The 26,962-nt window shown below is 47.8% G+C and overlaps 12 protein-coding genes across 12 annotated transcripts, besides 44 other annotated features; all 12 read right to left on the bottom strand.

Annotated features, from left to right (window-relative positions):
- Positions 1-2,341: part of a mobile genetic element that runs on past the window's edge.
- Positions 1-2,351: part of a sequence feature (areas not merged during assembly with more than two copies in the genome that could not be assigned to a particular haplotype) that runs on past the window's edge.
- Positions 2,325-2,350: a microsatellite.
- Positions 2,352-2,518: a sequence feature (haploid, non-Esmeraldo-like haplotype).
- Positions 2,461-2,594: a sequence feature (T-rich).
- Positions 2,519-26,962: part of a sequence feature (heterozygous, non-Esmeraldo-like haplotype) that runs on past the window's edge.
- Tc00.1047053506855.220 (surface protease GP63, putative) lies at positions 2,771-4,387 on the bottom strand (the record flags this gene model as incomplete). The annotated part of the gene is made up of 1 exon (XM_815488.1): positions 2,771-4,387. The coding sequence occupies one exon, from the start codon at positions 4,385-4,387 to the stop codon at positions 2,771-2,773; it is 1,617 nt and encodes a 538-aa protein (XP_820581.1).
- Positions 4,877-5,155, bottom strand: Tc00.1047053506855.209 (U6 snRNA-associated Sm-like protein LSm7p; the record flags this gene model as incomplete). The annotated part of the gene is made up of 1 exon (XM_815502.1): positions 4,877-5,155. One exon carries the CDS (start codon positions 5,153-5,155, stop codon positions 4,877-4,879), a length of 279 nt encoding a protein of 92 aa, XP_820595.1.
- Positions 5,346-5,410: a microsatellite.
- Positions 5,620-5,674: a sequence feature (T-rich).
- Positions 5,721-5,746: a microsatellite.
- Tc00.1047053506855.200 (uncharacterized protein) lies at positions 6,293-6,934 on the bottom strand (the record flags this gene model as incomplete). Its single annotated transcript, XM_815487.1, has 1 exon — positions 6,293-6,934. One exon carries the CDS (start codon positions 6,932-6,934, stop codon positions 6,293-6,295), a length of 642 nt encoding a protein of 213 aa, XP_820580.1.
- Positions 7,118-7,152: a microsatellite.
- Positions 7,242-7,264: a microsatellite.
- Positions 7,470-7,503: a microsatellite.
- Positions 7,551-7,579: a microsatellite.
- Positions 8,041-8,069: a microsatellite.
- On the bottom strand, positions 8,095-11,160 carry Tc00.1047053506855.190 (hypothetical protein, conserved; the record flags this gene model as incomplete). Its single annotated transcript, XM_815486.1, has 1 exon — positions 8,095-11,160. One exon carries the CDS (start codon positions 11,158-11,160, stop codon positions 8,095-8,097), a length of 3,066 nt encoding a protein of 1,021 aa, XP_820579.1.
- Positions 11,364-11,387: a microsatellite.
- Positions 11,480-11,520: a microsatellite.
- Positions 11,740-11,760: a sequence feature (GC_rich).
- Positions 11,847-11,945: a sequence feature (T-rich).
- Tc00.1047053506855.180 (adenylate kinase, putative) lies at positions 11,961-12,743 on the bottom strand (the record flags this gene model as incomplete). Its single annotated transcript, XM_815485.1, has 1 exon — positions 11,961-12,743. The coding sequence occupies one exon, from the start codon at positions 12,741-12,743 to the stop codon at positions 11,961-11,963; it is 783 nt and encodes a 260-aa protein (XP_820578.1).
- Positions 12,912-12,950: a microsatellite.
- Positions 13,191-14,543, bottom strand: Tc00.1047053506855.170 (hypothetical protein, conserved; the record flags this gene model as incomplete). Its single annotated transcript, XM_815484.1, has 1 exon — positions 13,191-14,543. The coding sequence occupies one exon, from the start codon at positions 14,541-14,543 to the stop codon at positions 13,191-13,193; it is 1,353 nt and encodes a 450-aa protein (XP_820577.1).
- Positions 14,560-14,629: a microsatellite.
- Positions 14,673-14,710: a sequence feature (T-rich).
- Positions 14,724-14,757: a microsatellite.
- Positions 14,782-14,890: a sequence feature (A-rich).
- Positions 14,951-15,040: a sequence feature (A-rich).
- Positions 15,134-15,168: a sequence feature (A-rich).
- Positions 15,386-17,257, bottom strand: Tc00.1047053506855.160 (hypothetical protein, conserved; the record flags this gene model as incomplete). Its single annotated transcript, XM_815483.1, has 1 exon — positions 15,386-17,257. One exon carries the CDS (start codon positions 17,255-17,257, stop codon positions 15,386-15,388), a length of 1,872 nt encoding a protein of 623 aa, XP_820576.1.
- Positions 17,362-17,444: a microsatellite.
- Positions 17,524-17,563: a microsatellite.
- Positions 17,578-17,600: a sequence feature (AT_rich).
- Positions 17,670-17,697: a microsatellite.
- Tc00.1047053506855.150 (hypothetical protein, conserved) lies at positions 17,941-19,182 on the bottom strand (the record flags this gene model as incomplete). The annotated part of the gene is made up of 1 exon (XM_815482.1): positions 17,941-19,182. One exon carries the CDS (start codon positions 19,180-19,182, stop codon positions 17,941-17,943), a length of 1,242 nt encoding a protein of 413 aa, XP_820575.1.
- Positions 19,339-19,373: a sequence feature (T-rich).
- Positions 19,464-19,499: a sequence feature (AT_rich).
- Positions 19,621-19,659: a microsatellite.
- Positions 19,758-19,778: a sequence feature (AT_rich).
- On the bottom strand, positions 20,110-20,847 carry Tc00.1047053506855.140 (vesicule-associated membrane protein, putative; the record flags this gene model as incomplete). The annotated part of the gene is made up of 1 exon (XM_815481.1): positions 20,110-20,847. The coding sequence occupies one exon, from the start codon at positions 20,845-20,847 to the stop codon at positions 20,110-20,112; it is 738 nt and encodes a 245-aa protein (XP_820574.1).
- Positions 20,968-20,999: a microsatellite.
- Positions 21,138-21,165: a microsatellite.
- Positions 21,404-21,449: a microsatellite.
- Positions 21,570-21,616: a microsatellite.
- Positions 21,746-21,777: a microsatellite.
- Positions 21,870-21,902: a microsatellite.
- Positions 21,928-22,023: a microsatellite.
- Positions 22,025-22,113: a microsatellite.
- Tc00.1047053506855.130 (hypothetical protein, conserved) lies at positions 22,400-23,125 on the bottom strand (the record flags this gene model as incomplete). The annotated part of the gene is made up of 1 exon (XM_815480.1): positions 22,400-23,125. The coding sequence occupies one exon, from the start codon at positions 23,123-23,125 to the stop codon at positions 22,400-22,402; it is 726 nt and encodes a 241-aa protein (XP_820573.1).
- Positions 23,021-23,052: a microsatellite.
- Positions 23,265-23,291: a microsatellite.
- On the bottom strand, positions 23,330-25,252 carry Tc00.1047053506855.120 (hypothetical protein, conserved; the record flags this gene model as incomplete). Its single annotated transcript, XM_815479.1, has 1 exon — positions 23,330-25,252. The coding sequence occupies one exon, from the start codon at positions 25,250-25,252 to the stop codon at positions 23,330-23,332; it is 1,923 nt and encodes a 640-aa protein (XP_820572.1).
- Positions 25,314-25,369: a sequence feature (T-rich).
- Tc00.1047053506855.110 (hypothetical protein, conserved) lies at positions 25,699-26,742 on the bottom strand (the record flags this gene model as incomplete). The annotated part of the gene is made up of 1 exon (XM_815478.1): positions 25,699-26,742. One exon carries the CDS (start codon positions 26,740-26,742, stop codon positions 25,699-25,701), a length of 1,044 nt encoding a protein of 347 aa, XP_820571.1.

Raw genomic sequence — 26,962 nt, 5'->3', positions numbered from 1 at the left:
TCTCCCTTTACGCACACCCACTTCTCAATCTGCTGAACAGCTTTGCGGGTGTCACAGCCGACATGTATGCGGACGACCTCTCTATTATCGTTAAGGGGCAGTCCCGGGAAGACGCCATTCCCACTGCCAACATGGTTCTTGAAAAACTGCATGCGTGGAGTCAGGAAAATGGCCTGGCCATCAACCCGTCAAAGTGTGAAGCCGCTTGGTTCACACTATCCACGCACACGGAGTCAGATTATGATCGTGAAGGAAGGTGGCCCCTGGTAGTGGCTGGATGTCAAATCCCAGTCATGACCATGGGGGCATCGCGAACTACGAAGCTTCTCGGCATGGATCTCGATCCACGACTGACGCTAAATGTGGCGGCCACCAAGCAATGCGCTGCCACTTCGCAACGGATATCGCAGCTACGCTGCATAGCGCACAAAGAGGCGGGACCATCTCCACATGACCTACGCACGTTCGTCATTGGATACGGTGCCTCCAAATTACGCTATGGCAGCGAGCTCATATGGGCAGTAGCGACGGATTCAGCGAAGAATGAGATGCAGAAGACGTACGCAACCCTAGCACGCATTGCCAGCGGAGTTCGGAGCACTGTCGACCCGAAATCCGCACTGCTGGAGACTAATATGCCGCCGCTCCACGTCCTTTGCCTGCGCGCACGGCTCTCACTATTTGAGAAAACACGCGCATGTCAGATGGACTGGATGCGGAGACCCCCGCCTGAGCCGCCGCCTCGCGCCGGTTTCCGCATCTCGCCATTATCTCGGGACGAGCTATATGCCTTCGTAGACGCATACACAAAGGACTATGGCATCACCGAGAGCTCACCACGCGAAGAGCGGTTCTTTCGCAGCTCCATTCCTCCCTGGTTTGCGGCCTCCGCTCACCGGGTCACCATCGGTGTGGAACTTCCGATAGACCTCTCAATAACGGACGAAGAAGAGCTGATAAGGGAAAAGCGCAGGGTCAGCGAAGAGGCTCTGGCGCTGCACAGCCATCGTTCGTGGGTACTTGCGACCGATGGCGGTGTCGACGTTCCCAAGTCAGCAGGGGTTGGAATACTGCTTTCATCCCTCAACTCATCGGAGATAATAGAAAAGGCCAGTATAAACTGCGGCGCACACCCATGCAGCTACAGGACGGAATCCCGTGCGCTGCTTCTAGCCCTAGAGAAGCTGATGATTCCTCGTATCCAACACAGGCGTAAAACCCTGCTTGTGGTTACGGACAGTCAGTCTCTTCTAGCCGCCGTCACCAAGGGCCCGCGCAGTCATACCGACTGGACGGAGGATCAGATCTGGCAGCGTCTCTTAACACTGACGTGTGCCGGCTGGTCCGTGCACCTGCAGTTTTTTTACGGACACTGTGGAGTACATGTTAATGAGCTTGCAGATCAACATGCGACGCAGACCATGGCAACCGGACAATACACGGAGCAAGGAATCGCACCTTTATGGCATACGGATCTGCTGACATGTTTGACTACCCAGCTCCCCAACAAGTGGCGTAGTACCATTCTTCAAGACACTCATCGCTACTTGCTTTGCGGCACAAGGCCATCAGATCTCAGCGGTAAGGACCTGATCACTCAGGAAGTTCTACACCGTCAGAAACTGGTTCACCTCGCAAGGGCAAGGTGCGGGGAATCTGAGCTCTGGGGCCGACTATACTGGGCCGTGAGAGAATGCATGAACCAATGCCGATTCTGCAACATCTCACCGGAACAGTCTGCATACATGCGCTCTAACAACGATCCAACCGCACCGGGGACGGACAATGTTCCCCCGTCGGCGAGGGAGGAAGACGTCTCTCCAGTAAGGGGACGGACCCTCACACGCCGTCGGAAGGAGAAATGTCCGCACTGCGATTCTACATTGACGGGATTCTCGAGTCTCGTCAGTCACTGTCGGTCATTTCACCCGGAACATCCTCCACCGCTTCCCGAGCTCAAATGTGATTTCTGTGACATGGTTTTCCCCACACGGAGAAGCACCGCACAGCACAGAAGTCGCTGCGCACACAACCCAGACGCCACACGGCATCGAAACAGCAGTGCCAGGAGGTGATCTCTGCTGCCGCAGGATCAGCCAGCTTCCACAAGCACGCCAATCGGCCCGCAGGAAACCTTGCACCATCTGCTTCTAGAATGTCCAGGCACCTTGGCTGTGCGCCAACGGCTGGGCATTGAACAGGACCTTCGCCTCGTAAAGTTCTCTTAATGGCAGCTGCCTCATAGCAGGAAACTTTTGTCGTTGCTCGACCACCTCTTCGGCACCCTGATGGCATTGTATAGCTAGACGCGCTGGTAAGAGCAGAAAAAAAAAAAAAAAAAGAAAGAAAATACCGGATACCCGTAGTGCCAGACAATTCATTTCACAAGCTCGCAGATAATATTATTACGCATATTTGGCGGATATCCATGCGCCGATGTATCATCTTTCAAAACCCAACAAAAACAAAAACAAAAACAAGAAAAAACAAAAAAAAAAAAAGAAAAAAAGAAAGCAAAAAAAAAAAAAAAAGAAAAAAAGAAAGCAAAAAAGAAAGCAAAGAAGAAAAGCAAAAAAGAAAGGAAAAAAAAAAAATATACATCACACACGCATTTCATGATACATGAGAAACAAATTGTTGCGTTTCAGCTCCATTCAAAGAGTTGCTTCCAATGTGACGTTTTATTTTTCCCTGCCGCGGTAGTAGCAACAAACAAAGAATGAAATCGATCACAACAGCAAATGTAGCCCCGTTGCCGGTGCTAACTCATTTATTTTCGGTTAGAGGAGTCGTCGTGGATAGGTCCGTTCTCCTGAAAGGGGATGCCGCTCCTGCCACTGGGAGTGATGGTACACACATCCTCATATCTGGGACACTTTATGTAGCCCTCGGCAAAGTCAACAGATGTGTTTGCGGGAAAGATTTTTCCACCCTCGGGGCACTCGTGCCAGTCGTCATCGCCAAGGTAACGCACACTGACTTCTTTCCTGCCGCAAAACACCTCCACGCACACGCCGCCAACAGAAATCACTTGTGGTTCAGTTTCAAGCACTTCCTCATTCACTTTGAGAGACTCTCCGTCAAGGCACCATGAGCTTGTTCCCATGCGGCTTCCGTGCAAGATCGAGGTCGTATCGCGGCAGGAGCCAAAACCCATCGGCTGGATAAACAAGCATTGATCATCGGAAAAAGAACTGCAGATGCCCAATTGAACGCGGTCGGATGTGCAGTAACGCCTCGTGTCGCTGGTGTTGCGGTGGCAGAACATTTCGGGATAATTTTTGTAATCGTCTGGCATGCACTGTTTTTGGTTAACGAAGTTGCAGCCGACACCCTTGCCCCAGTTCATCGTTTCTGCCATGCTGAAGTTCACTTTGAAAAAACCCATATCCGCAAATGCAGCCATCGTCACCGCGGTGTAGAACCCGGCACCAGAAGTAACCATAGAGCTCATTAGATCGTCCTTCGCGTACCGCTGATCCCAGTGCGAGTGCATCCGTAAATTATCACCATGCTCGTCTCTCATCGGCATACCTTCAAGGCTTTCGCAATTATAGTGTTCTACAGCCTTCTGCTTCGTGAGAACGGAAGTCACAATCCCTTTTTTTTGCTGAAAACTGTTGGTGGAAATGCTGCTGAGCATATTCTGGGCACGCATTTGTTCGTAATTGAACCCAAGTACATGCGCGAGCTCGTGCGCAATTACACGAACGGCAAACCAGCTGTGATGAAGGCCTGAAATGCTAAAGCTCATGGCGCCAACAGTCGGACGAACGTCCTTCTCAGCAGCAAGGCACGAGACGGCAAATGGGAAATGCGTCCCAGCAGCCAAGTATATCACCGCGTCGGCGTTCTCAACGCCGGTTGTGTAATGTTCCTCAGGGACGGTGAAATGCTTGCAGTGAGACTCTTTGATGGATCTGGGCACGATCAACGGAGAAGAATTCGGCCGGACGGAAAGGCGATCCGAGTGCAGTTTGATGGCGGCCGGAAAAATATTTTGGAGAAGCTCAGCCCTTGTTCGGCTGGTAAGGATGTCGTGCAGCTGGCATTCTTTGTCAAATCCCAGAAATGTTGGGCGGGGCTCTCCTATGTTGGTGCAGTACTTACTGGGGTCATTCAAATCCTTCTCCGACACCATGATGCGGATAGGCGCCCAGACACCTGAATCGTCTTCTTCTGTGGACGCGGTATAAGTCTGCCATGTGCCCCGACCTTTCCGGGGTAACTCCCGCACCATTGTGGGCTTGGGCAAGCTGGCCTTCTTCATTATCTCATCATACATGCAGTGGTGCGCGGTGGGCGAGAGAGCGAGGCAGCCAATGGAGCAGCCCAGCAGCTGCAACAAGAACAGCGTAATGATTGTGGTGAAAAGTGGCCGACGCATTGTTAAAGCTCTTGTCCGTTTAGTTAAAAAAAATGTTTGTGGAGCTTGAAATAAGGCTGTAAATCCTCTGTGGTGGGGAATGACCCACAAAGAAGCAGTGGCAACGGGGGGAGAAAAAGGTACGCAGAGCGTGAAAGCGTCACGGCTAACAGCAGTCACAAAAATTTTCTGATCTTCACCAGGGGGTGGTGGTGTGTGTATTTGCACAAAAAATAAGAGTGGGAAAGAAAAAAAAGGCCGTACACCAGTAAGATGCAAAACCGCATCGAAATCAAAGGCGAGCAGCAAGGCGTGGTAGGAGTGCCCTTGCCTGATAACTCTGCTTTTCTGTTTCCTCCTCCTCACTCCCTAAGTGTGTGCTGTAATGATGTTATTCGATTCCACCGTTCTCCCCTGTTTGCCGCTCGCTGGTGGGAATGACTTTTCTGGCTGCTGACACAGTGCCGCGGTGAAGAGTAGCAATACGTGCGTAATTCATATCTATGTGGGCTATTCAAAAGGGTTGTGCTGCAGGATGGTGGTGTCGCCGGAGGATACGCTGACAAGCGAGCCACCACGGACGACGCACGCGCCAATGCGCCTTAAAAGAGCATTCTTGACCCACAGCTCTGCACTTGCCATGACAAGATTGATGTTGTTGTCAAACCCCTTCAGGATGCCGTGTATCTCCTTCCCTTCCAGTGCAATCACGACGCGGCGGTCAAGGTGGGGTTCCAAAGCAAGGATACCCTCCTTTTTCCTCACAATGTGGGCCAGCTCTGCCGCCATGACGCCCGGGGCACACAGACCTGTTGACTGAAATAAGCAAAAGTAAAGGAAAGAGAAAAATCCACATCCCGCACGAAAGACATGGGAACGCAAATACACTGAGCTCCAAGAGAATTTTGCCGCAGTTGCCCGCAGTTGCCCGCAGCGCACGCACCGTCACTCACCCATCGCGCAGAGTCCAATGATAGATAACAATCAAAAATACAAAAAAATAAATAAATGCAAAAACAAACAAGAAGGCGCACAAACACACAAGTATGACGCCGTAAAACAAAATACAGTGCTATCCCCAATAGCTCCAATGCACGCGCAACCCACCAACACCAGTATAAATCCATATCCATGGTCGCACCGCCATGCGTATGCGTGCGTGGGCGTCACGCAAATAATTGCGCCTGGGGCACGTGTTCCGTGACGGATGTGCGAGGCAGCACGGAGCTTGCAAGAGAGCAGTAGAAGCAGATAAAAAGACAAAAAGACAAAAAACAAAACAAAACAATAAAAAAAAAAGCAAACAAACGCAGCTTTCCTCCAAATAGAGGAAAGCCAACAGCGGATTGAAGACTATATATATATATATATATATATATAAACAATCTAAACAATGTAGTACACATGTTTCTCCTTCAGGCCACGGTAGCAATGACCAGTGCGGAAAGGGCATGCACCACCGACAGACGCACATGCGTACTTTTGTCGCTCACATCCGTTTTGACAGTTTCGCGCGACATGTCGCATTCGTGCATGACGGTGCAAGAGGAATCCTCCGCGGTGGTGGGTGTGTTTCGGTCGCCATTTGCATCGGGAAAACAATCAGGAATGGCCAGATTCCTTTCAACGCCGGTGTGTTTTGGCGCAGCATTTTGCTTCACCGGTGATGCTGAGCCGTTGAAAGACCCAGCAGCTGGTTTGCCCACTACGGGCTGCGTGGTGGCTCCCTCGGCGGCATCTTTTTTCCAATCAGTGTTCATCGCTGAGGGGCTGCCGCGTTAGAAAAGCGAGTCGTCTGTGCCTCTGCCGTTCTTCCCTCCTCCGCATTCCGTGGTTGCCCGGCTAATACTTCGGAGGGATTGTCCGCCCCATTTCCAGAGGCACTAGAGTCATTAACAGCACTGAGGGCCACGTCAACTTCTGCTTTTATTTCTTTCCCTTCTTGTCGCTCCCGCTTTCCCTTTGTGGTGGTAAGTGCGTTCTGAGTTTCCCTCCCGGTTGTATTACAGTGAAGTTTTCGGCCGATATCATCCGTTCACGCGATTGTCTAGCAGCACCAACGGCCGCGTACACCGGATTTTTTTCATTACAGGGTGTTTCAGGCGTGGTGATGAGGAGACCCGAAGCGGCAGCATCATTCGGTGTTAGCTGACATTTAGTAACATGTTGCTGTGGCACCAAAGGCTTTGTATTCCTTTTTACGGGGGTGCCGGTGGGACCCTGATCCGAACTGTTGGCGGAGTTTAATGTACCCTCGGCACTGCCACCGCCGCCAGAAGTCCCCAAAACTTTTTTTTTTTCTGAAGAAGCAGGAGACACGGACGGTGGCATTCCATTTCCTGCGGCCACTACATCGTGCGAGAAGCTCAAAATGGAATTCGACGGCACTGCGGACGATAAACCTGGCTGCATCAGGGCAGAAGTGTGAACACCAGCCAGTTCTTTCCTCGGTGTTTGACCGCCCTGAAAAGTGAAGTCCCCACACGAAATGTGACTGGGGACAAGAGTGCCCTCAGCGGCAACGGAGCGACCGCCACAATCGCCTCTCGGGTGGGGGCAGTTCGACATCTTCGGTTTGTAGGCCACCCATCATCAAAACTACTGCGGAACAACGACGTTCGCGGCGGCAGTCGTGGTTCCCCTCCCCTCCCTCCCCAGCAGAAGACACCCCCGCAGGAGCGAACATATTATCGTTGAGAGAGTTGTTGGCGTCCTTGTCTCTGGTGTCTTCCTGTTGCTTCACTCGTAATCACAAAAAACAAAACAAAACAAAAACAAAAACAAAATAATAGTAATAAAAGGGCAGTTACAATGGCAAAGAAAAGAAAAATACATAAAACAGATATTTCGGGGGTCTAAAACACTATTATTATTATTATTTATTTATTTATTTACTTACACGCAGCTTGCGTGCTCTACTTCTGCAAATTTGTCGTTTTGATTGAGTTCTCAATGCGCACACAAAACAACAGCGACACACTCACACACTCACACAAAAAAAAAATAGGAGCAACCGGTTCCAAAGAAGGGCAACGCAAAGATACATATATATATACATACACTGGTATAGGATGCAATATGCTTCCCCTCTTCTTGGGACCACAATAAATAAATAAATAAATAAATAAATAAATAAAAAAGCCCATTTACACTTTCCAAAAAAAAAAAAAAAATCAACAACAGGAATAATAATAATAATAATAATAATAATAAAAACAAACAGCAATGGATGTAAAAACATTTATTCCTCTTTTTGCCTGATATTCGAACATTTGATGTTTTTACAAAAGTAACTTTTGTCAATGTTAATAATGCCCATATTTCTTTTCCTTTTTTTTATTATTTCCTCTTCTTCTGCTTTCTGCCACACATCGTTTCTAAAGGGCAATCATGTAGCTGCTGCTTCGGCCTCTGCTGCAGCAGAATACAACGCATGAATATCTCTCTCTCTCTCACTCTCCTTTTTTTTTTCCCCTTTTTCAACAGAATGGCCAATCTCCTCAAACATGTAAGCAATTCGGTTGATTCTTACAGAAAAAAAAAAAAAAAAAGGAGAGGGAGAGGGAGACAATCATCTTTTCAAACCATTGGTCCCGGCCTCCGTTCAATGCCGCATTGCGTCTTTAACACCTACGGTGCAGCTCCTCAGCAACTGTCTTCATTTCCACCCCTCAAAAACAAAACAAACAAAACAAAAAAAAACGACTGCCACAGAAGTAACCCGCACATCACCAGGATGCTTTGACCCGTTTGGAAAGGCCACGGTACATCTCCTTCTCCACCTCCCGCCTGCGCTGCACTTCATCCAAATACGCCGCTAAAAGCTTTTGCTCGCCAACGGGAATCTGTGCAAGAAGCTCCCCACGCAGTTGATCTCGCAAAGCAGCACACTCCTCCTCTAACAACTTTCCATCAGACATCGCCATATCTCTTTCCTTCAGGGCCTCACTAAGCTCGCCGTTCAAAGTCTCTAACCTAGCCACCAGCTTCTCCTTCTCTACAACATACCTATCCACCACATTCTGCAGTGAATCCACCAGGGCCAAAAGATCGGACTCCCGTACGCGAGCACTTTCCTCCGCTTCAACCAACGCGTCCAAAAGAACATGACGATCACTCTCCATTCCCTCCGAATGAATAAAAAATGCACCAGTATTGAGGGCACACAATGAACATGATCGACCGCATTTACTCAACAGCTGCCGGATGCGCTCCTCGTTCGCCCGCAGGTCAAGTTCCTTCTCCCCGTTCGTGCGCTCCAGGCGCGATATCAACGGCTTCAGGGAGTTATCCACAAAACTCTTCAGCGCGTCGTACTCCTCCTGCGCATTGATGCGGCTCGGCGCTTCCTTCGCCGCCAACTGCTTCTGAAGCTGTTCCTTTTCATGCAACAGCTGCCGGATGCGCTCCTCGTTCGCCCGCAGGTCAAGTTCCTTCTCCCCGTTCGTGCGCTCCAGGCGCGATATCAACGGCTTCAGGGAGTTATCCACAAAACTCTTCAGCGCGTCGTACTCCTCCTGCGCATTGATGCGGCTCGGCGCTTCCTTCGCCGCCAACTGCTTCTGAAGCTGTTCCTTTTCATGCAACAGCTGCCGGATGCGCTCCTCGTTCGCCCGCAGGTCAAGTTCCTTCTCCCCGTTCGTGCGCTCCAGGCGCGATATCAACGGCTTCAGGGAGTTATCCACAAAACTCTTCAGCGCGTCGTACTCCTCCTGCGCATTGATGCGGCTCGGCGCTTCCTTCACCGCCAACTGTTCATATATTTTTTTAATTTCATTCTGTAGCCTCACGTTTTGTCGCTTAACACTTTCAAGTTCATTGCTTAGGTGAGCTATTTTCTCATTTTTGTCCATGATGGCAGAGGGACCGTTTGTTTTAGTTTTTGGATTATCTTGCATTGATTGACTTGCTGATTGGTTTTCATTGTGTGCTTGAATGAGTGCTTCCTTGAGCCGTTCGTTTTTTTTCGCCAAGGCTGCTCCGTACAGATTGAGAACCGGCACAAAAGGATGCGCTTTTAAAGGACGTTTAAGTTCCTCGGCGCTTGTGTCCGAACTGTGCGAAACTTTTATTGTGGCGAAAAGACCCTGAGGATTGGGTTCCATCGATGCATGTTGCAATTTGTCTTCAGGGACTCCTAGCGCCTGAGCTGCTTCACGTATAAACGTTTGGCGAAGTTCATTTTCGTGATTTTGCAGAATCTCGGACCAAGCACTGCCTGGAAAAAATCGTTCAATCTTTGTAATGATGGGCGTGACATCATTGCGATAAATTGACATTGTGACTGGCTCCCAGAAAGGCGCTTCACCCCTCTCGTTTCCCCCTGTTTCTCCCCCGTTGCGTGATGCATCACTGAATGGCATAGATAAATCAAGGCGTGGTGCCTGTGGATACCCCAATTCAGTATACGGCGACCGAATTCCATGTTCTGTGTTGCCACCATTCCCAACAGCCCCTAATCGCTGCGTTTCGCGAAGTTGCCGTCTTAAACCCTCATTCGTATCCATAATGAGTTGCTGATTCTGCATCTCATTGAATTTCTCTGACATGGCATGTGCGCTTTCCTTCTCCAGCTGTGTTGTCAACCTTGCAACCTCCTTCCGAAGAGCTTCATTATCTACCTCAAGCGCCCGCATATTCTCTTCGTCTGTATGCGGCAACATCTCGCCGGGAGTGTCGCTGTCAAATATCAGGGGCATGGACTCGGCATTCCAGCAGTGAATGTGGCCGGCAGAGCCTGTGGTCCATACCTTCCAAACAACGGTCTGCAGCATCTTTCTTACGGCAAACACCGACCTATGCTCCACCTGCATTTGCCGCGAGAGCTCCTGCAGTGGTGAGAGGGTCCTGAGATCCCACAAGAGAATGCGGCCATGCTTATCGCCGCTCCAGACGCGGTGCTCCACGACAGACAAACATGCAATGGGTGAATTATGGTCTTCCAACACAGCGACACAGTTCAAAGTTTGAAGATCCCAGACACGTATTTTGGTGTCCTCGCCACCAGACCATAGTTGATTATTGGGAGCCACAATCTCCAGAGATAATACCCCTCGTGTGTGCCCCACAAATGTGTGCACGCAGGGATTGTTTTCTTTGGACTGCTTCACTGATGGATATGGATTCCACGCCTTCACCGTTCCGTCGTCACTTCCTGTAAAGAGTACCGCCCCTGTGCTTCCGGTGTATGGGCAAAGACAACGGACCGTATTCCCATGACCGGCGAATTGTCTCTCGTAGCAATACATCTCTGGAATCCACTGGTATATTTTCCAGTCACGTCCACCTGTATAAATACGATCTTCCATTTCAACGATGCATTCCACCGCCCCGGTGTGCTGCACAAACGTATTTTCCAATAAAAAGGTGTTTACATCATAAACCTGGAGAAAACCATCACTGAAGGCAGCCCACACCTTTCCCGTTTTTCCAACAAACAAAAGGCAGGTACAAAAAACACCTTTTCGTCCTAAAATTTGTTTCATTTCGTTTCCCTTTGGAATGCTCCGCACACTTATAGAGCCATCGCACTCAACCGTCCACGCAGTACGTTCATTAATGACATCGATGTAGCGTACAGCACCTTCCACTGTGAAAAGAGGTGTCACATCCAACGCACGGCTGCGAAATTTCTGAGGTCCTACGGAAGAGACGCGGTTGTTTTTTTTTCCAAGCTTTGTAGCAGACGTGGGGGGTGAACAGGGACACAGACTCGGCGTGCCAGCACGGGAACTTCTTGCTGAGCTTTGCTGGGGCTGACTTCTCGGCGACAGCCTGGCGCGCCGCGAGCTCATTCTTTATTAGTTTGCCTCCCTACCTCTCTCTCTCCCTCTGTGTGTGTGTGTGTGTCCGTTTTTGTGTGAAGGGTTAGGGAAAGATATAAAACAGACAAAAAAAATAATATGCGGAGCACCAGAAACACGTGCGTTGCTTGTTTTTTTTTTTTCGTTGTTTTTATTCCTGCTGTGCCTCCGTTGTCCTTCGATGAATGAATCCCTTTTTTTTTTTTTTTTTTTTTTTTGCCGCACTCCTCCACAGAAGCTTTCAATAAAGAAAACAACAACAACGGGAAAATAGTTTGTGGATAAAAACAGAAGCAGAGATGTAACCCGGAAAAAAAAAAAAAAAAAAAAAGAAAAAGAAAAAAAAAAAAAGGTAATAATTGCGTATTGCACCCATCTACACTGCCAACCACAAAGGTGCGCATTTATCCCAATTTTATACATCGACAAAATGGAAATGGCGGTACCCACGAAGCACCGTCCGGCACAGAAAAAACAGAGAGGATGATTACATGCGTACATTCTTGCAGAAAATAAAAAAATATTTAACCATCGACGTATAAATTAATTCATACATTGGAAATAATTGCACCCGCCCCCGCCCCCCGCCCCTCCCCTCCCAAACCAGAGCAAAAGGAAAATTAACACTGTTCCTAACCCTACATATTTAAAGAAAACGCAGACTCCCCTTCCCCCCGAAAAAAAAAAAAAAAAAAAAAAAAAATGAAAAAAGTAAAAGTAAAAAACAAAAACAAACAATAACAACAACACTAGGATCAGAAAAAAAAAAAAAAAAAGGGAAAATTACTAATCTACTTGAGACGACGTCGCTCCACCACCGCAAGGACACCCTCCGTGACTGCATGAATACTTTGGTCCCCATTTATTGTTTCAACCAAAGTTCCATAGTGTTCCTTGAGGCCGTGGAGTTTTTCGTGGTAAATCCTCAGACGGGCTTCCACCGTTTCGCGGTGGTCGTCATCGCGCTGAATGAGGCGCTCACACAGAGCAACGTCCTCTGGCGGAGGTGGGTTGTAAAGCAGGTGGTACACCATGCCCGTAGCCGGGTCTGTACGGCGGTTTTCAATGCGCTCCACGACGATTGTATCGGGTACCTCCAACAGGAGAAAGACATGCGGTACGATGCCTGAACTCTCCAACGCCTCCGCCTGATCCCGTGAGCGGGGGAAGCCATCCAGTAACCACCCACGCTCCTTAACATCGTCTTGCTCTAGCCGCTTGCGAACAGCGTTGATGACAATTTTGTTGGGAACCATCTCACCGTTGTGAATGAAAGTTTCGGCCATTTTGCCAACTTCTGTACCGGCCGCCACCTCTGCACGCAGCAGATCTCCGGAGGAGATGTGCACAACCCCAAAACGTTCTACAATGGCTTGACACTGCGTTCCTTTACCACTTCCAGGTGGACCCGCAATGACGATCTGAGGGGGAATGGGTCGTTCCAGAAGGTCATGGACGTACTTGATTGGATTTTCCGGAAGATCCTCCATGATATTCCTCACAATATGCTCCGTTAGTTGTGCAATGTTGTGTTTCTGAAGATACTCCAGCTTGTTATCAAGAAACGCAGTCATGACGACAAATTTTTCACCAAATTTGTATTTCTCGTAAATGCTTTTTGTTTATTGATTTCCCTCACCCTCTCTCTTGCTCAACAGGCAAAGACGTTTGGTGTCGTCGTGTGTCATGGGAGAAGCACAACCGTGCATGGATTAAATGCGCAGAAAAAGCGATGGAGAGCCAAGAAAAAAAGAAAAAAAAAAAAAAAAGAAAAAGAAGAATCAAACATGTCATCTGCAAAAATATTAGCCAAAAGAACCTCGTCCAGCAAACAACAATCCAACGTCAACAAGAAGAAATGATGACGACCCCATCAATCCCACGCCAAGACTCGTCCTTCAGAAAAAAAAAGCAAACCGGATCATGGAAAAAAAAAAGAAATATATATGGTATATATGTATATGGGAGTATTCCCACTGGCTTCTGTTGTACATCTCCTTTGTGGCAACACCGCCACCAATTCAATCTACCTCACTTCCAAAGAGAAGGTCGAGAAAATCATCTCCTTTTGTGGATTTTGTACATTCTGCCAACTTTCCTTCCGCCTCCGCCGTACGTAACTCTAGCGTGAACGACGAAGGGAAACTAATGGCAGTGCCACTCTCAGATCGTTTTTCTGTCGTTCGATGAGAGGCAATGCGTGTATGGGTCGAGTGGAGGGATCTTAAAGGGTCATCGGCTCTTGACACCTGCCAAGGGAGCATTTCCTCCTGCGCTCTCAGTTCCCTCTCTACTGAATTTGCCCTCAGTTCCTCCACATCCACAAGGAAAGAAATGCTGCCCGCCGTATCAATCATCATTTTTTCATCATTCTCCGCCGTAGCGACAGAGATTTCTTTCTTCTCTTCCTTTTGTTCCTCATCTTCGCTCGCATCAAACCAAAGGGGTGATTGATGAGCATCATCTGGTGGCGGTGGAGGCAACGGTGAGCATGGCGATGCGAACTCATTCGCTCCGCGTGGTCCCGCTTGGTCATCCGGTTCATTCTTCTTGAATTTACTACTCATCGCGGTGCTCATGGAGTCCTGAGAAACAAGTGACAGGACGGACTTTCGCAAACAAGGACCACCTACATTCCTGCTTCGCAGTGTTGTTGCCTCCTCTGCCGCAATGGGCGCAGCTCGCTCCACAACTTTTCCTTCCGCCTCTGCCACACCTTCAGCCATGTCTTTTTGACCGTCATCTCGATCGGCAGAGGGCTGTTGTGACAGCTGCTTTCGTGCTTCCCGCCGCTTTACGGCCTCTCGAATGCGATGAATGATGCTCGTTTTGAGTTTTTCCGTCATAAGCGTGCCCTCCACACCAATGACACTGAGGACAGGGCTGTCTTCGCAAAGATAAACGAGCTGCCGCGCCGCCAGGAATGTGAAGGGGTTTCCGCTTAACTCCAGCACCTTCAACGCCGGAAGCCGACGCAGTCCGCGACAGAGCACCCTCACACCTTCATTCCCTATCCCATTCTCTCGCAGATTAAGAGTGTGGAGGGACGAGGCATGTGCAATGATATGAACAAACGGCACGACGCCGCGATCCCCAAGAAAATTATGTCCCAAGTGCATGACGCTCAAGCCACTTAAATTCACAGTGCTCTCTGGTAACATACGTAGCAGCCCACTATTTGGCGGGACGCCAAGAGCACGACACTCCTTTTCATACATTTCCTTTGGAGACGCCATATGCCCCTTCTTTCGATTGATCTCGACTTCTCTTCTTCCCCTCGCGGTTTCCACCGATATTCCTTCCTCCCTTCCCTCCCACACATGGCACGGCATTAGGGCAGGAGGGAGGAGAGAAGAGGGGGAGGAAGAACCCATTCACGGCAAAGACAAAACACAACACACACACACACACACACACACACGCAAACACACACACACACACACATATCCACGCACAAACAACCACGCAAGATCTAGGCGAGGAAAAAGGTAGTACAACTGTGCAAAAAAAAAAAAAAAAAGACAATACAAGACAAGAAAAGCTTTTTTTCCTTAAAAAACAAAAACAAAAACAGGCAAAAAACAAAAATCAAGACGACCATCCTCGCCGCGGTTTTGTTTTCCTTTTCCTCACTTTGACTTATCGTCCTTCTTTCTCTCATTCTTCTGTTTTCTGCCATTCACTTTATTATTATTTTTTTCTTTTTCCTTTTCCTTTCGTTGATCTTCCCCCCATCTTCAAATCCACTCCATTCTTCTCGGTTGAGCCCTCAAATTTTAAATTTTCTTTTTTTTTTTTTGCTTGTTGTTGTTTCTCAGTCATTTTCAATTATTTATTGTAAATTATTATGATTTTTTTTTTGTTTTTTTTTGTAATGTCCGTTCGCTTCTAATGCCTCCCCGTCCTTCATTTCACATACATACAATATATATATAATCCCCCCACATGTCTTTCTCCTCCTTCCTTCCTTCCTTCTTTTTTCTTTTCTTTTTTTTTTTTCATTTAATCCTCCAACTCATCTTCTTGACGCGCCTCACCTCCGACGAAGTTTCGCCAAGAACTCGCACTGCGTTGGACTCATTGACTTTCGCGTGCCGCCTCACACCCCTGTATGCATCTCCTCGCCTCCCTTCCACACCTATTCTTCCTGGACAAATAGGTGAATTTCAAGTGGAGTATACAGGGGAATCGCGTACTATAAATCCGACGACCCACTTTAACTGGTCTCCATACTGCCGCGGTGCTCCTTCGCCCTTTCAATAGCCTGGAGAAGAGCATTCTTATAGGCCTCCATGACACCAGGCTCCACACCCATCTCCGTCAGTGCAACATGCAACGCCCCCAACCATGTAACACTCCGCTCTACTCTCTGGTTGTTTTTAGGATCTGTCCAGGTAGCACCAGCAGCTCCGCCGTTACCGCTATGGTTTTTGCTGTTAATCTCAGGTTCTTGAAGCTCAGTAGCGGAAAGGAGACGCTCATGCCTCCAGTCACACTTCTCTAGCACAGCAAGAACTTCTCGGCCACGAGCATCATGGGCCGTGTAGCGGATACGTGACTGAAGACCCCTTCCAAGCGGTTTGTCGGTGGTGGCGAGCAAAATGGCCATTACACCTAACGCCCAATCAAAGGGACCTAGTTTCATTGCCATAGACGCTATGGCAAAAGGTATTGGTTCATTCGGATGCTGATGTCCTTGAATAACAAAAGCACGGAACACACGCACGGCTTTGTTCCGGATGTTACCGACCACAAAGTGACGTAGCAGATCAACACATTCCACTTGAATCACCTCACCTGCCTCCACCACTTTTTGTAATACCATCTCCGCCTGGTTAAAACGATCAGGGTGGTTACCTCTCAGCAACTTCTGCACTGTGACGCTGGTGGGTCGACAACCACGCTCCTGCGAAAGATGTAACACCCGTTCCACATCCTCCAGGTGACCTTGACGACAAAAGTGCGTTAATAATGCACTGATTACAGGAGATCCATTTGTGAGTGGTGTACCTTCAACATCCATACGGCAAAACACATGCAGAGCCTCCTCCAATGTTGCATCTGGTTTGGATTTTGCCAGTTCTTCCAGAGACATGGCAAAAAATATCTGCGTGCCACCACGTTCATCTTCGTCCCGACGCCGGTTTGACGCTGAGTTCTTCCATGCAAGTGAGCTAAAATGTTGATTCACAAGTCCATCATTCTGTGTCTGCTTACTAAGGATACGAAATGTTGAGTTCTCCGGCGTAATGCCGCGGTCAAGCATGTCCAGGTAATATTCAACGGGACTCATATGCCTAAACGGAAGCGTCTTCATAAAAATAAGATTGTATGGGCGTGTGGACATTGGTTCAACGCCGGCAGAACACATCTCCTGAAAGACATCTTCTGCATCTTCTGTTTTCATGCGCATTACAAACTGCCTCTCCAGCTGCTCCGACAAATCTTTCGTTAGTGAAACATCATTCGCTTGCAAGAATTCTAACAATTCACGTGTCTCACTTGCAGTAAGAGAAGGAAACTTGTGCAGTGCGGCGCTGACGGCGCTGGTAGAGAAACTTCCCTCCATGAGTTGATGAAGCCGCAGCACCTCCAGAGCGCTGTCCGCGGTGATGGCAAGGACGCGCAGATACTCGGATGGTCGCTCAAACCGCTGCTCAAAAGCCTCCACAATCGTAAAGATGTGCTCATCATCGTCCCCCGCAAGCCTCTTCGCTGCAAGGAGCGCGCGTCCCCAACAGAATTCCACTCTTCCCAACGCATCCGCGTTAATAGGATGACCTGCAGCCGTAGCGGCAGCGGCAATTTCTTCGTGGATGTTCCCATTCATTTTTGTACTTGTGGGTGTCGCGGTTGTCGTCCCACCAGGACGCTGCGTCTCAAGGAGAATGTCAAGTTCAGGCATCGCCTGAAGTTCTTCAAAGCGTTGCAGTACAACGATGTCCTGCCCAGCCTTGTATGCGGCGACAATCGCCTCACACAAGTCATCCCACGGCATTGCAGCGGCAACACGTGCGCCCTCGTTCCCAGCCTTTGCGCTGTCGCAGCCATCTACAACCGAAACCTTGCTGTCGCCGTCTTTCCGCATATCCGAGAAAGAATAAGCCAAACAAAGACCAGATGCGTTGACTCCTTTTGCAAGAGCCACCTTGTCGGCAAAATAAATACAAGGAAAAGATAAGAAAAAGAAAAAACAACAACAACAACAACAACAACAACAAAATACAATAATAATAATAATAATAATAATAATAATAATAATAATAATAATAATAGAAAAAGAAAAAAAAAACTGCTTTAAACTCCAATTTTATCGTCATCACCTCTACAACATCTTACCAATAAGCACTGCAGACACACACACACACACACATATATATATATATGTATATATTTCTTGATTATTCCTTTTTATATATTTTTTTAATTTTCTCATTTTCTTCTTCACGTTTAAGAAAATAAAGACCAACAGGGAAAAATCAATCTCTCTTTTTTTTTTTAAAAAAAAAAAAAAAAGAAAGAAAGAAATACCCGTGGGGAATACGCAATACAAACAACGTGAGCGGATATTAAATAATGTATAAGTTTGTTTCTCCTATCGGCATGAGTCACAAAAAACTCATCCTACGCATTCATTTCTTCAGACATATTTATGCCCAACCCCTCATTGGTTTTCTCACTCACTCGCTCACACAAAAACAAAAACAAAAGAAATGTGGGACTCTCCGTTGGTTTGAGAGGGAAAATTTTGCCCTCGCTTACGTGCAATATTTACATCTCAAATATATTGGGATCATCAAAGTTAATTTCACCACCATCCAGAGAATTCACTGTGACAATTCCCCCGTCACTTGCACCGTCTTCGTCTCCACCATAGACTCCATCCAGACAACATTGAGTGTGGGAACCTCTTATAAATTCCAAGCAACAACTGTTCACCGCAAAAATTGCTCGAGAACTTGCAGCGGATTCAATGTCGGTGCAAGGGGCAAGAATACCTAAAAACCCTCCGCAGCATCGACAGTGTACATGCAGCTCCAATGGATTGGCCTTTTTTGTAAAAGAAGAAGTTACGGCCGAAAATCCACCAACGCTTACCTCCACTGCTTCTGTATTCAGACGAGAAAACGCCGCTATCCCACGCACTAAAAAAGGGATCTGGTATTTTGAAGCCACAAGAGGTACATGACAGCGAATGCAAGCATAAAAACCGGAAATGTCTTTTTCTTTCTCCTTTAACGCACGTGTCCAGATATCTGTCGTGAAGGGATCCTCTATTTTCTCTCCCTCCAAAACATCAAGGACAGACCGTGGTAACATCTTATTCCACTCCCTACTATCCCTGTATTTCTCCAATAAATACAGTTCCTCATCCCTATTTGAAGCAAACATCTCTGACTTAGATGCATTCGATTTGTCTTTCCACTCGCTATAAACATAACCATATAAGTGAGACTTGCCGTCAGAGGGCAATCCATGGGATGCCATCGATCCTTCAGCAGCCGCGTGTCCTTCAATATCCCGTGACCTGTCTTTCGAGATAACAAGGGATGATGCGTGTTCACGCAATGTAATGCGTTCCCCTTGTGAGGCATCATTCCTCGGCCTGGGATTCCGTACCACGGATGTGGGTTTGGTCGGCATACGCTGCACAACTGACCCGGACACACTTTCTCTGCCCTTGACTTTATTGGCACTGGAACTCTTCTTTGTTGTTGTTGTTGTATTTGTTGATGTGGCGTCGGCAAAATTGATGGGAGTGTGTTGGCTGCCTCTGCCACCATCCAGTTTTTCTGTCGACGCAAACCCTGACGCCGTGCAGGACTGAGAGATCTGACCGCTTGGATACGGGCGCAGCGTGGACGCGTGCTGCCCGGTGGGCCCAGACGACCGACGGTAAGTTGGCGGCTTCGGTACAATATTCGTCGGCCGCCCGTCAAGTGGCTGCAGTCGTTGCCCCACGGCCCGGCTCCGCCGCTTCAGCTCCGCAATCGCCGGGTGCATCTCACGCATCGTCCAAACTCCTTCCTACAGCTGCCAATTCAAACCAACGAGCGGGGGGAGGGGTAAGGTGAGCCCACAGAAGCGCAGCGGCACACGGATTTAAAACCCAAAAGACGGCCAAAAAGAAAAGACGTACACGACACACACAGACGGAGATTTCCCTCCAAAAGAAAAAAAAAAAAAAAGAAGGCAAAGGAAAGCATCATAAGTAGTTTAGATCGTAAATCGAAAAAAACAAAAACAAAAAACAAGCGTTATACAAATTCAGTTTTTCACACGCATTGCCCATGTAATATATAATTCTCATATTATATATATAAATATTTGCTAATGTGTTTTTGATCAGAGGAATTTGCTGCCCAAGAGAAACCACGTGCGGAGACACGCAATCCCCTTTCCTTCGTACAGTCCCAACACCAACAGTAACAAAAAAAAGGAACCAGAAGCAAAAAAAAAAAAAAAAAAAAAGAAAAAAAAAGAAAAAAAGGCGAAATGTAAATAAAGAAGGAGAAGAATCAACCAAAAAGTAAAGGGAACTACTCTTCAAGGAGTTGAAGTAGTGCTATCACAGAATACATGGGAGGTATATTTTTAAAAAAAAAAAAGAAGAGAAAAAAAATCCTCAAGATCCTGCCATTCGCATGTTTCTCTTTTCCTTCTCGTGGTTTGTTTTTCTCCATGGGTCGTCTCCTGACAGAAGATGCACAAGGAAATTTCCCACACTCGCAAAAACATTTCTTTTTTTTTTTTCTTCCTATCACCTTCCCCCCCTCCCCCTTTATTTGAGTATGTGTGTGTCTGTCTGTGTGTGTGTTTGCATCCCTCCTCCACTTCTGGCCTTCATGCCTTCTCACATTCCCACCCACCCCTTTACTCCTCTTTCTTCTTCTTTCTTCTTCTTATCCCTGTTGTGTTTTTGTTGCTTTTCATCCGTCCCTATTTACTGTTGCCGTTGCCTGAGAAGAAGACAAACAAAACAATCATAATAAAGAATGCTGCCACACCGCCAACCATGAGTTTCCCCTTGACGGAGTTCCACCAGAGTTGCTGACGAAGATCGCGGCTGCTACGCTGAAAGCCCTGTGCCTGAAATTGCAAATCTTCCGTGGACTGAACAATATCATCAATACGTTGACCGCGCTGAATCACTCGCTCGACATTGTCTAACGCGAGGTCCTTCACCTCCGCCACGGCCATCTTCACCTTCCGCACCTTTTCTTCCGGCTCACCCGAGTCACTCATGCGGAGGAGCACATCGCGGTAGGGCTTCACGAAGACATCCACCATCTTGGTGTTGAGCTTTGCGACGCTTTCAACAAACATTTTTCGAAAGGTCTTCGCTGCCTCGTCCAGAGCGGCATGGCCCTGACGCCGTGTGACGGCTTTGTTAGCGAGAATCGCGAATGCAAGCTCGCTGTCTGTCATAATATGATACGAGAGCTGCAGTGGCCCTTCCGCCCCTTCCTCCACCCCACTCAAACCCTCGCTGTCGAGGGAAATGAAGGAGGTGGTGCGGAAGTTGGGGGCAGAGCATTTACTCACAACCTCAGCCCATACGGTTCCTGGTATCGAGAAATCATTGGTCGGGCATCCAGGGGCCTTACACAACATCAGCCGATCGCTCAGGCGCACCAAAACGCCTCCATATATCTTTGTTTCACCTTGCATATGCATATGCCCGGTGCCAGCGGCGTGCTCCCTATTCCCTATGCTCGTGGAGATGTGCTAACAGTTCGGTTACACGTGTGCACTGCGTGGACGATACCTCCGACCACCGCAACAACAACAAGATAGAAAAAAAAGAAAAAAAAAGGAAAGAAAACAAACAACCACAAATATTCTCACACGGATGCGGAAGGGAGAACACACACAAATACAGTCAGCGATAACTCAACAGACGTGCACGCAGCAAAAAAGGGAGAAAAAAAAAGGAGGGTGGGTGGAAAACTTCTCCCCTCCTCTCCAAAAAAAAAAAAAAAAAAAAAAAAAAAAGATCGTTTTTTACTGATAACCGCAACATACTCTTTTCTCTCTTTCTCTGTTCCCCATCTCCTCCTCTTTAACGTTGGTGCTTTTCTTCTCCCAACATGACATCACCACATGAACCAATGCGGAATAGAGGGGCTGGTGCCAATAAATGACTCATAAAATAAAATCAACAGAAAAAGACAACAACAGGAACAACAACAGGATCGATTGTAGTAGTTGAGGGACAGTAGCAACCGCATCCATAATAATAATAATAATAATAATAATAATAATAATAATAATAATAAATAAATAAATAAAAGCGAAAGTTAAAAAAAAAAACAATGGGAGGAGCACACGTCTTGCTAACTTCAGGAAAGGCGCTAGCCAAGCATCTTTTTTCTGTCCCTTTGTCTCTGTCTCTCTAAATGTACATATACAAATAGTATACAAATAATATATATATATATATATACAACCTGCCCTTTTGGCTTTCCTCCGGTATTATTATTTATTATTATTCGTTTTCTTTTTATTATTTTCCTCCACTCTCTCAATTATCATTATATTTTTTTTCTCACGGCGGCTCGCTCTTCTTTTCTTGTATATATATATATATATATATATTTATATATACGCGCGTGTATGTGTGTATTTATGTGGTATGTGTTCTCTTTTTTTCTCCCTCCCTCCTCCGCAGCCTTTTTTCTTTTTTCTCCTCCGTTCCGTTTTTTGTTTTGTTTTTTTTTTGTTTTTTTTTTCCATTGCCTCGTTTTAGATTTGGTGCTCTCTCTCTCTCTCTCTCTCTCTCTCTCTCTCTCTCTCTCTCTCTCTCTCTCTCTCTCTCTCTCTCTCTCTCTCTCTCTCTCTCTCTCTCTCTCTGTATATATATACGTGTATACTTGCATGTATGCATGTAGGCATGCCAACAAATGCATGCACATATATATATATATATATACTTCTATTTATGCGCGTTGATCACACCGCCTGGAGAGGTAGAGAAGCCAAAAATACACACATAAAATAAAAGAGAGGAGCAACAAGAACATACATATATACACACTAAAACAGAAGGGAAAAAAAAAAAAAAAATGGAAATCGAATTTACCACATTTCCACTTCCGTCGCTGAATATTTGCTGATGTTGTTCTTTTCACTGGTGATAGGGGGAAGAGAACACGTGGTGGTGAATGGATAGGATGGATGGGTGCTATTTCATTTTCATTTGCAACCGCCATTGAGATTGATCACATGACTACTGGGATGCTACTGTATCCTGAGAAGGAACAACAAACGCGCGGCAAAGTGGGCACTCTGGGTGCTCACGTAGCCACTCCCTAATGCAGTTCTTGTGAAAACAGTGCCGACACGGCAAAATCACTACCGGGACACCGGACCCAACAATACTGTCAAGACAGATGGGGCAGGAGGAGCTAACAAAGGCCTCTGGGTATTCAAGACGATCACTCTCCTGCAATCCATTGGGAAGTGTTACAAAAGAACCTATCAAATCATCCACAGAGACACACGGGCGGGGGCTCGTCTCTGGCCCCTCGTCTATAGTGAACTGAATCACAATGTGCTCACCGAGATTCTCAGCGAGTCGGGGCCATAACGGATGAAGTATCTCCGCCAAAAAATTCCCTGGCTGATTTTCCTGTTGTTGCTCTTGTTGTCTTCCCACAATTGCCTGCAGTTCATTGTAGTGCCGCTGGTCCCGCACAATTTCAATGATGGGCGACTGGCAGACCTCACAATTTGTAGCGACGTCTTCTAATGCGTGTTGATTGCGAAATTGTTGACATACGTAACAGAAGTACATGTCTAATGCACACCATGAGAGGAGACGGAAAAATTCAATCAAGAAATAGCCACAAATAATAATAATAATAATAATAATAATAATAAAAGAGAAAAAAAAGAAAAGAAAAAAGAAGGATTTTAAAACATAATGAAACCGCCCTCTCCTCACAACGCACATGTAGGGACATTTACATACGGAAGCAAACACAAAAAAGGGTTAGGGTTATGGATGAGGTGGTGTATACTTGCACTTCTGCCAATAAACACAGACGTACAGGCACACATCGTCTCGCTTTGAAATTAACGTGTGCCACAGCTAAATAAATAAATAAATAAATAAATAACAATGATAAAACTAAACATTCTGGTCTGCTTACCAGGCTCACGTAGACACGGAAGCACTTGTTGCCGCTCGGCTCAAGTATTGCAGGCCGTACACCAGGTAAAGATCCGCCCGAGACACGTACCCCTTCTCCACTGCGGTGCGCACCATATCTACAATTCCATCGGTCGTCATCAATTCGGCACTTGTGTCACTGTTCATTTTTAGATGTTCCGCAATCATCTGCACAAGTTGCCGCTCCACCCGTTCTGCTCGATGCTGTTTCGCCAATTGCTCGTTGTACTGTTGTCGTCTAACCTTGCTCAACCTTTCCATCGCCGCCTCACGGTTGCTGAGAGCGCTGCGAGAGTCTTGTGCCTCCGCCACATACGCCAACTCGCCATCAATTAATAATTTAGCAATGATTTGAGTCTCCGTTACGTTTGCTGCCTGACCACCAGGCCCACTCGAGCGTGCCGTGTCGTAATGTACAGTGGCGCGGTGTGCGTTGCTAAAGAGCGTCGTGCTCACATTCGGGCACACGGCCGTGAGCTTAAAAGGGAGCCTATATGTACTTTCATCCATTTTCCCCGAAAGGAAAAGTGCCACGCCTACACCATAAGGTCCAATAAACGTTGGCGAAGAAGTGGCAGCAGCGGGCGCAGCAATGACATACCGCTCAGCCGTTACGTGTTGTAGCTCATAACCCGACTCCTCAACAAAACTCTTCAACACGGCAACGTCCCCCTCAACATTTACAAGGGCATCGTAATTGACGTGTGGCAAGCGGCTTAAAAATAGGCGGCGTACAACTGCCACATACACATTTGCCCCTGCACCTTCTTGCATGGCAGCCGTTTTCCACGCCGCATCCTGTTCCCGCTCATAACACGACTGCAGTGAAGCAAACGCACCATCGGAAAGTTCCTTTGCGGAGTCACGCTCGGTGTCACACATCCGTACGACATCGCTGCAGAGTCGTGAGAACTTCAAAAGAGGGTCACGACGGCGAAGTCGTTCCAGTTTTCGCTGGAGAGAGCGTAAGTTTTCTTCCCTCTCCTTGAGTTGAGTTTGTAGCATGTCACTACGGTGTCGGTCCTGTGCGGCGTCGCTCTTCTGTAGTTTTTGCACCGTGTCCGTGAGCAACTCATTCTTTTTCCGCGCCTGCCGCCATTCCTTCTCATGCTCTTTTAGCTCCATGTTCTCTGAGTTGAGAAGTACCACTTCCTGCTCCACCTTTCTTAGTTTTGTGCGGAGACTCGCGTCGGTTTCACGCATCTGCAAAAGTTCCTTCTGTAACTTTTCACACTCCTCCTCCTTTGCGTGAAGTTTTTCCCGGTACGAGTTTTTCTTTGCCCGCATCGATGCTAGCTCCGCAAAGAGCTCCTCTATCTCTGGACCTAAATTGACTTTCTTCAGCTCGTCAATGGTGGGACCGGAAGAGCCCTGACGGCTCTCTCTACCGCCACCACTACCACCAGCGGCAACGGCATTAGCGGCGGCCGCATTTGCCGCCTGAAACAAACCGCTAAATGTGTTATTTTTCCCGGTGAAAAGTCCACTTTTGGTGTCGCTAAATTCTGGGGGTTTCGGTGCGTCCTGAGGATTATTTTGCTGCATGTGCCGGTGTTGGTTCTCCACGGTCTTCACGAGGTGCTCCATCACCTCGATGTTTTTCTGAGCAAGTTTCCCCACCCCGGGGATCCTGCCAAGTGCCTTTTGAAACTCCAGCGCCTTCTTCATCATCTCCACCTGCTTCTCGAGCGGTTGGCTGCGGATCATCTCCTGCATTGCCCGCAGCTTTTGCGCGTCAATGCCGGGCGGAATATCACTGCTGCTGCCGTAGGCGTCGCCATCGTTGCTTCCTTCCGAGCCGCTTGCCTTGTCGTTGGGCTTGCCGCCTCCGCCAGTCACGAGACGGCGCCCGGCGGTGCGGTGGACGAGCCCGGCGAGGCCACACACAAAGCGGCGATAACGGTACATTCGCAGTGAGAAGTATCAATACCAAACTCAAAACCCAGACAACGGCCCACGCCACCAAACGAAGAAAAAAAGAAAAAGAAAAAAAGTGAAAACGCAAGAGATTAAAGGGAGAGAAAACAGTATTTTCGTTTCTCTGTGTTGTTTCCTCGCTTGGCTCTGTCATTCGTCAACAGAAACCAGGCGTCGATGCGGCCAGAAATAAAAGCATGTGACGGCGATAAGAATTCAAATCACCATCGCCACCTCCATCTTCCACAGCCACACAAACAAACACGCACAGACGGGGGGCGAGAAAAAAAAAAAAAGGAAGGACCACCAGAATGTAAAGCTCGCCTTTCCTGCTCTTTTCCCTCGGTTGGTGAAGGAAGGGAAATGTTCTCTCATTTCCGTTCCAGCCTCGCTATTATTTACCGCCACCAGCACCATCATCATTTCTCCCGTTTGCCCTACGCCTCCGAAGGAACACCCGGCAAAAGCCCCCAGGCCTGTTTTGCCTCATTCATCGTTCGTGGGTATTTTGACGGATCGTCACGGTCGGCGTACCACGTGCTGAGACCGGGAGCGTCCGCACCCACGTAGCGAGGATCGGGCCCCACGTCATCCCCCTCCATTGTCCACACAGCCTCCACCATGATGCGCCAACAGTTCGTGGTGTTCGTGAGAAAAGCGTACATGGTGTATACGGTTAACAGAAGCACATCACCCAATTCAAACGCCGTAGACACAAAAGGGTTCACGTCAATCGTTATGGAGCGTCCCGTTGTCTCATCGATACCTCCTTGTTTGCCCAACGGCAACAATTCCTGCGGGTCATGCGTGTAGCAACCATCGCCACGAATGTCACCGCTCTCCACTTCATGTTGACCGTAAGTCCTTCGCAACGCCGCGTATGATTCCGTCGAGTTGCTACCCTTCACCACCACAGGTGTACCCATCTGAAAAGGGGTGTCATGAAGTGGGACAAGAGCGACAAGAGCCAATTTTGTCCCCTTGTTCAAATACACACTTGACATGCGAAGGCCAAAGGTCTCCTTTGGTGCGGCAAGGTGCAGCGACTGTACATCCGTCACATTTACAGCACCTCCAAAAACCTGCCGAACGAGAGCCATAACTCCCGTCCCACTTACCGCAGAGCGGAGGGACTCTGTATACTTAATCTGTGGCGGCGGTAGCTGACCGGTGGATGGAAAAGGCACACCAAGAGCAACACCATCACGTGACACCTGCTCCGCCCGGTCCTCTACAGTTGTCCAGCCGCACTGCAGCAGTTGGTTTCCCAAGTCATCCATCGCCTCATTGAGGACTATGCGGGGAACAATGTTCTTAAAATACAAGTATCCATCCTTGTCAAGGCGGTGGCGTAGTTTTGGTGGGTCGTAGTACAACTCATTGCTGGGAACAAGCGGATGTAATTCATGCCCCACCGTTAGAAAGCCGTTGCCTAATGGAAACTTTAGCCGACCATGGCGTTTGACAAAACATCTTCGCATGAGGTGTTTTCTTTAAATTAAATGTAAATTACAGGCTAAAACTGTAACGTGTTCGTCACCTGCCGGCCTTATAACGCAAACCAACCAACCAACAAGGGAGGCTGTAGAGATATCCTCTTTCCTCTCCGTGTCGTAGAAGGATGGGCCTCTCTTTTTTTCTTTCCTTTTAAAATACCCCACCCTGCGGAGAACGTTATATAAATGCTCTGGGTACGGGTGC

The sequence above is a fragment of the Trypanosoma cruzi genome, genomic scaffold, assembly GCF_000209065.1.
Source record: "Trypanosoma cruzi strain CL Brener 1047053516773 genomic scaffold, whole genome shotgun sequence".
Taxonomy (NCBI): Eukaryota; Euglenozoa; class Kinetoplastea; order Trypanosomatida; family Trypanosomatidae; genus Trypanosoma; species Trypanosoma cruzi.
This window is presented reverse-complemented; position numbering and strand designations above follow the sequence as displayed.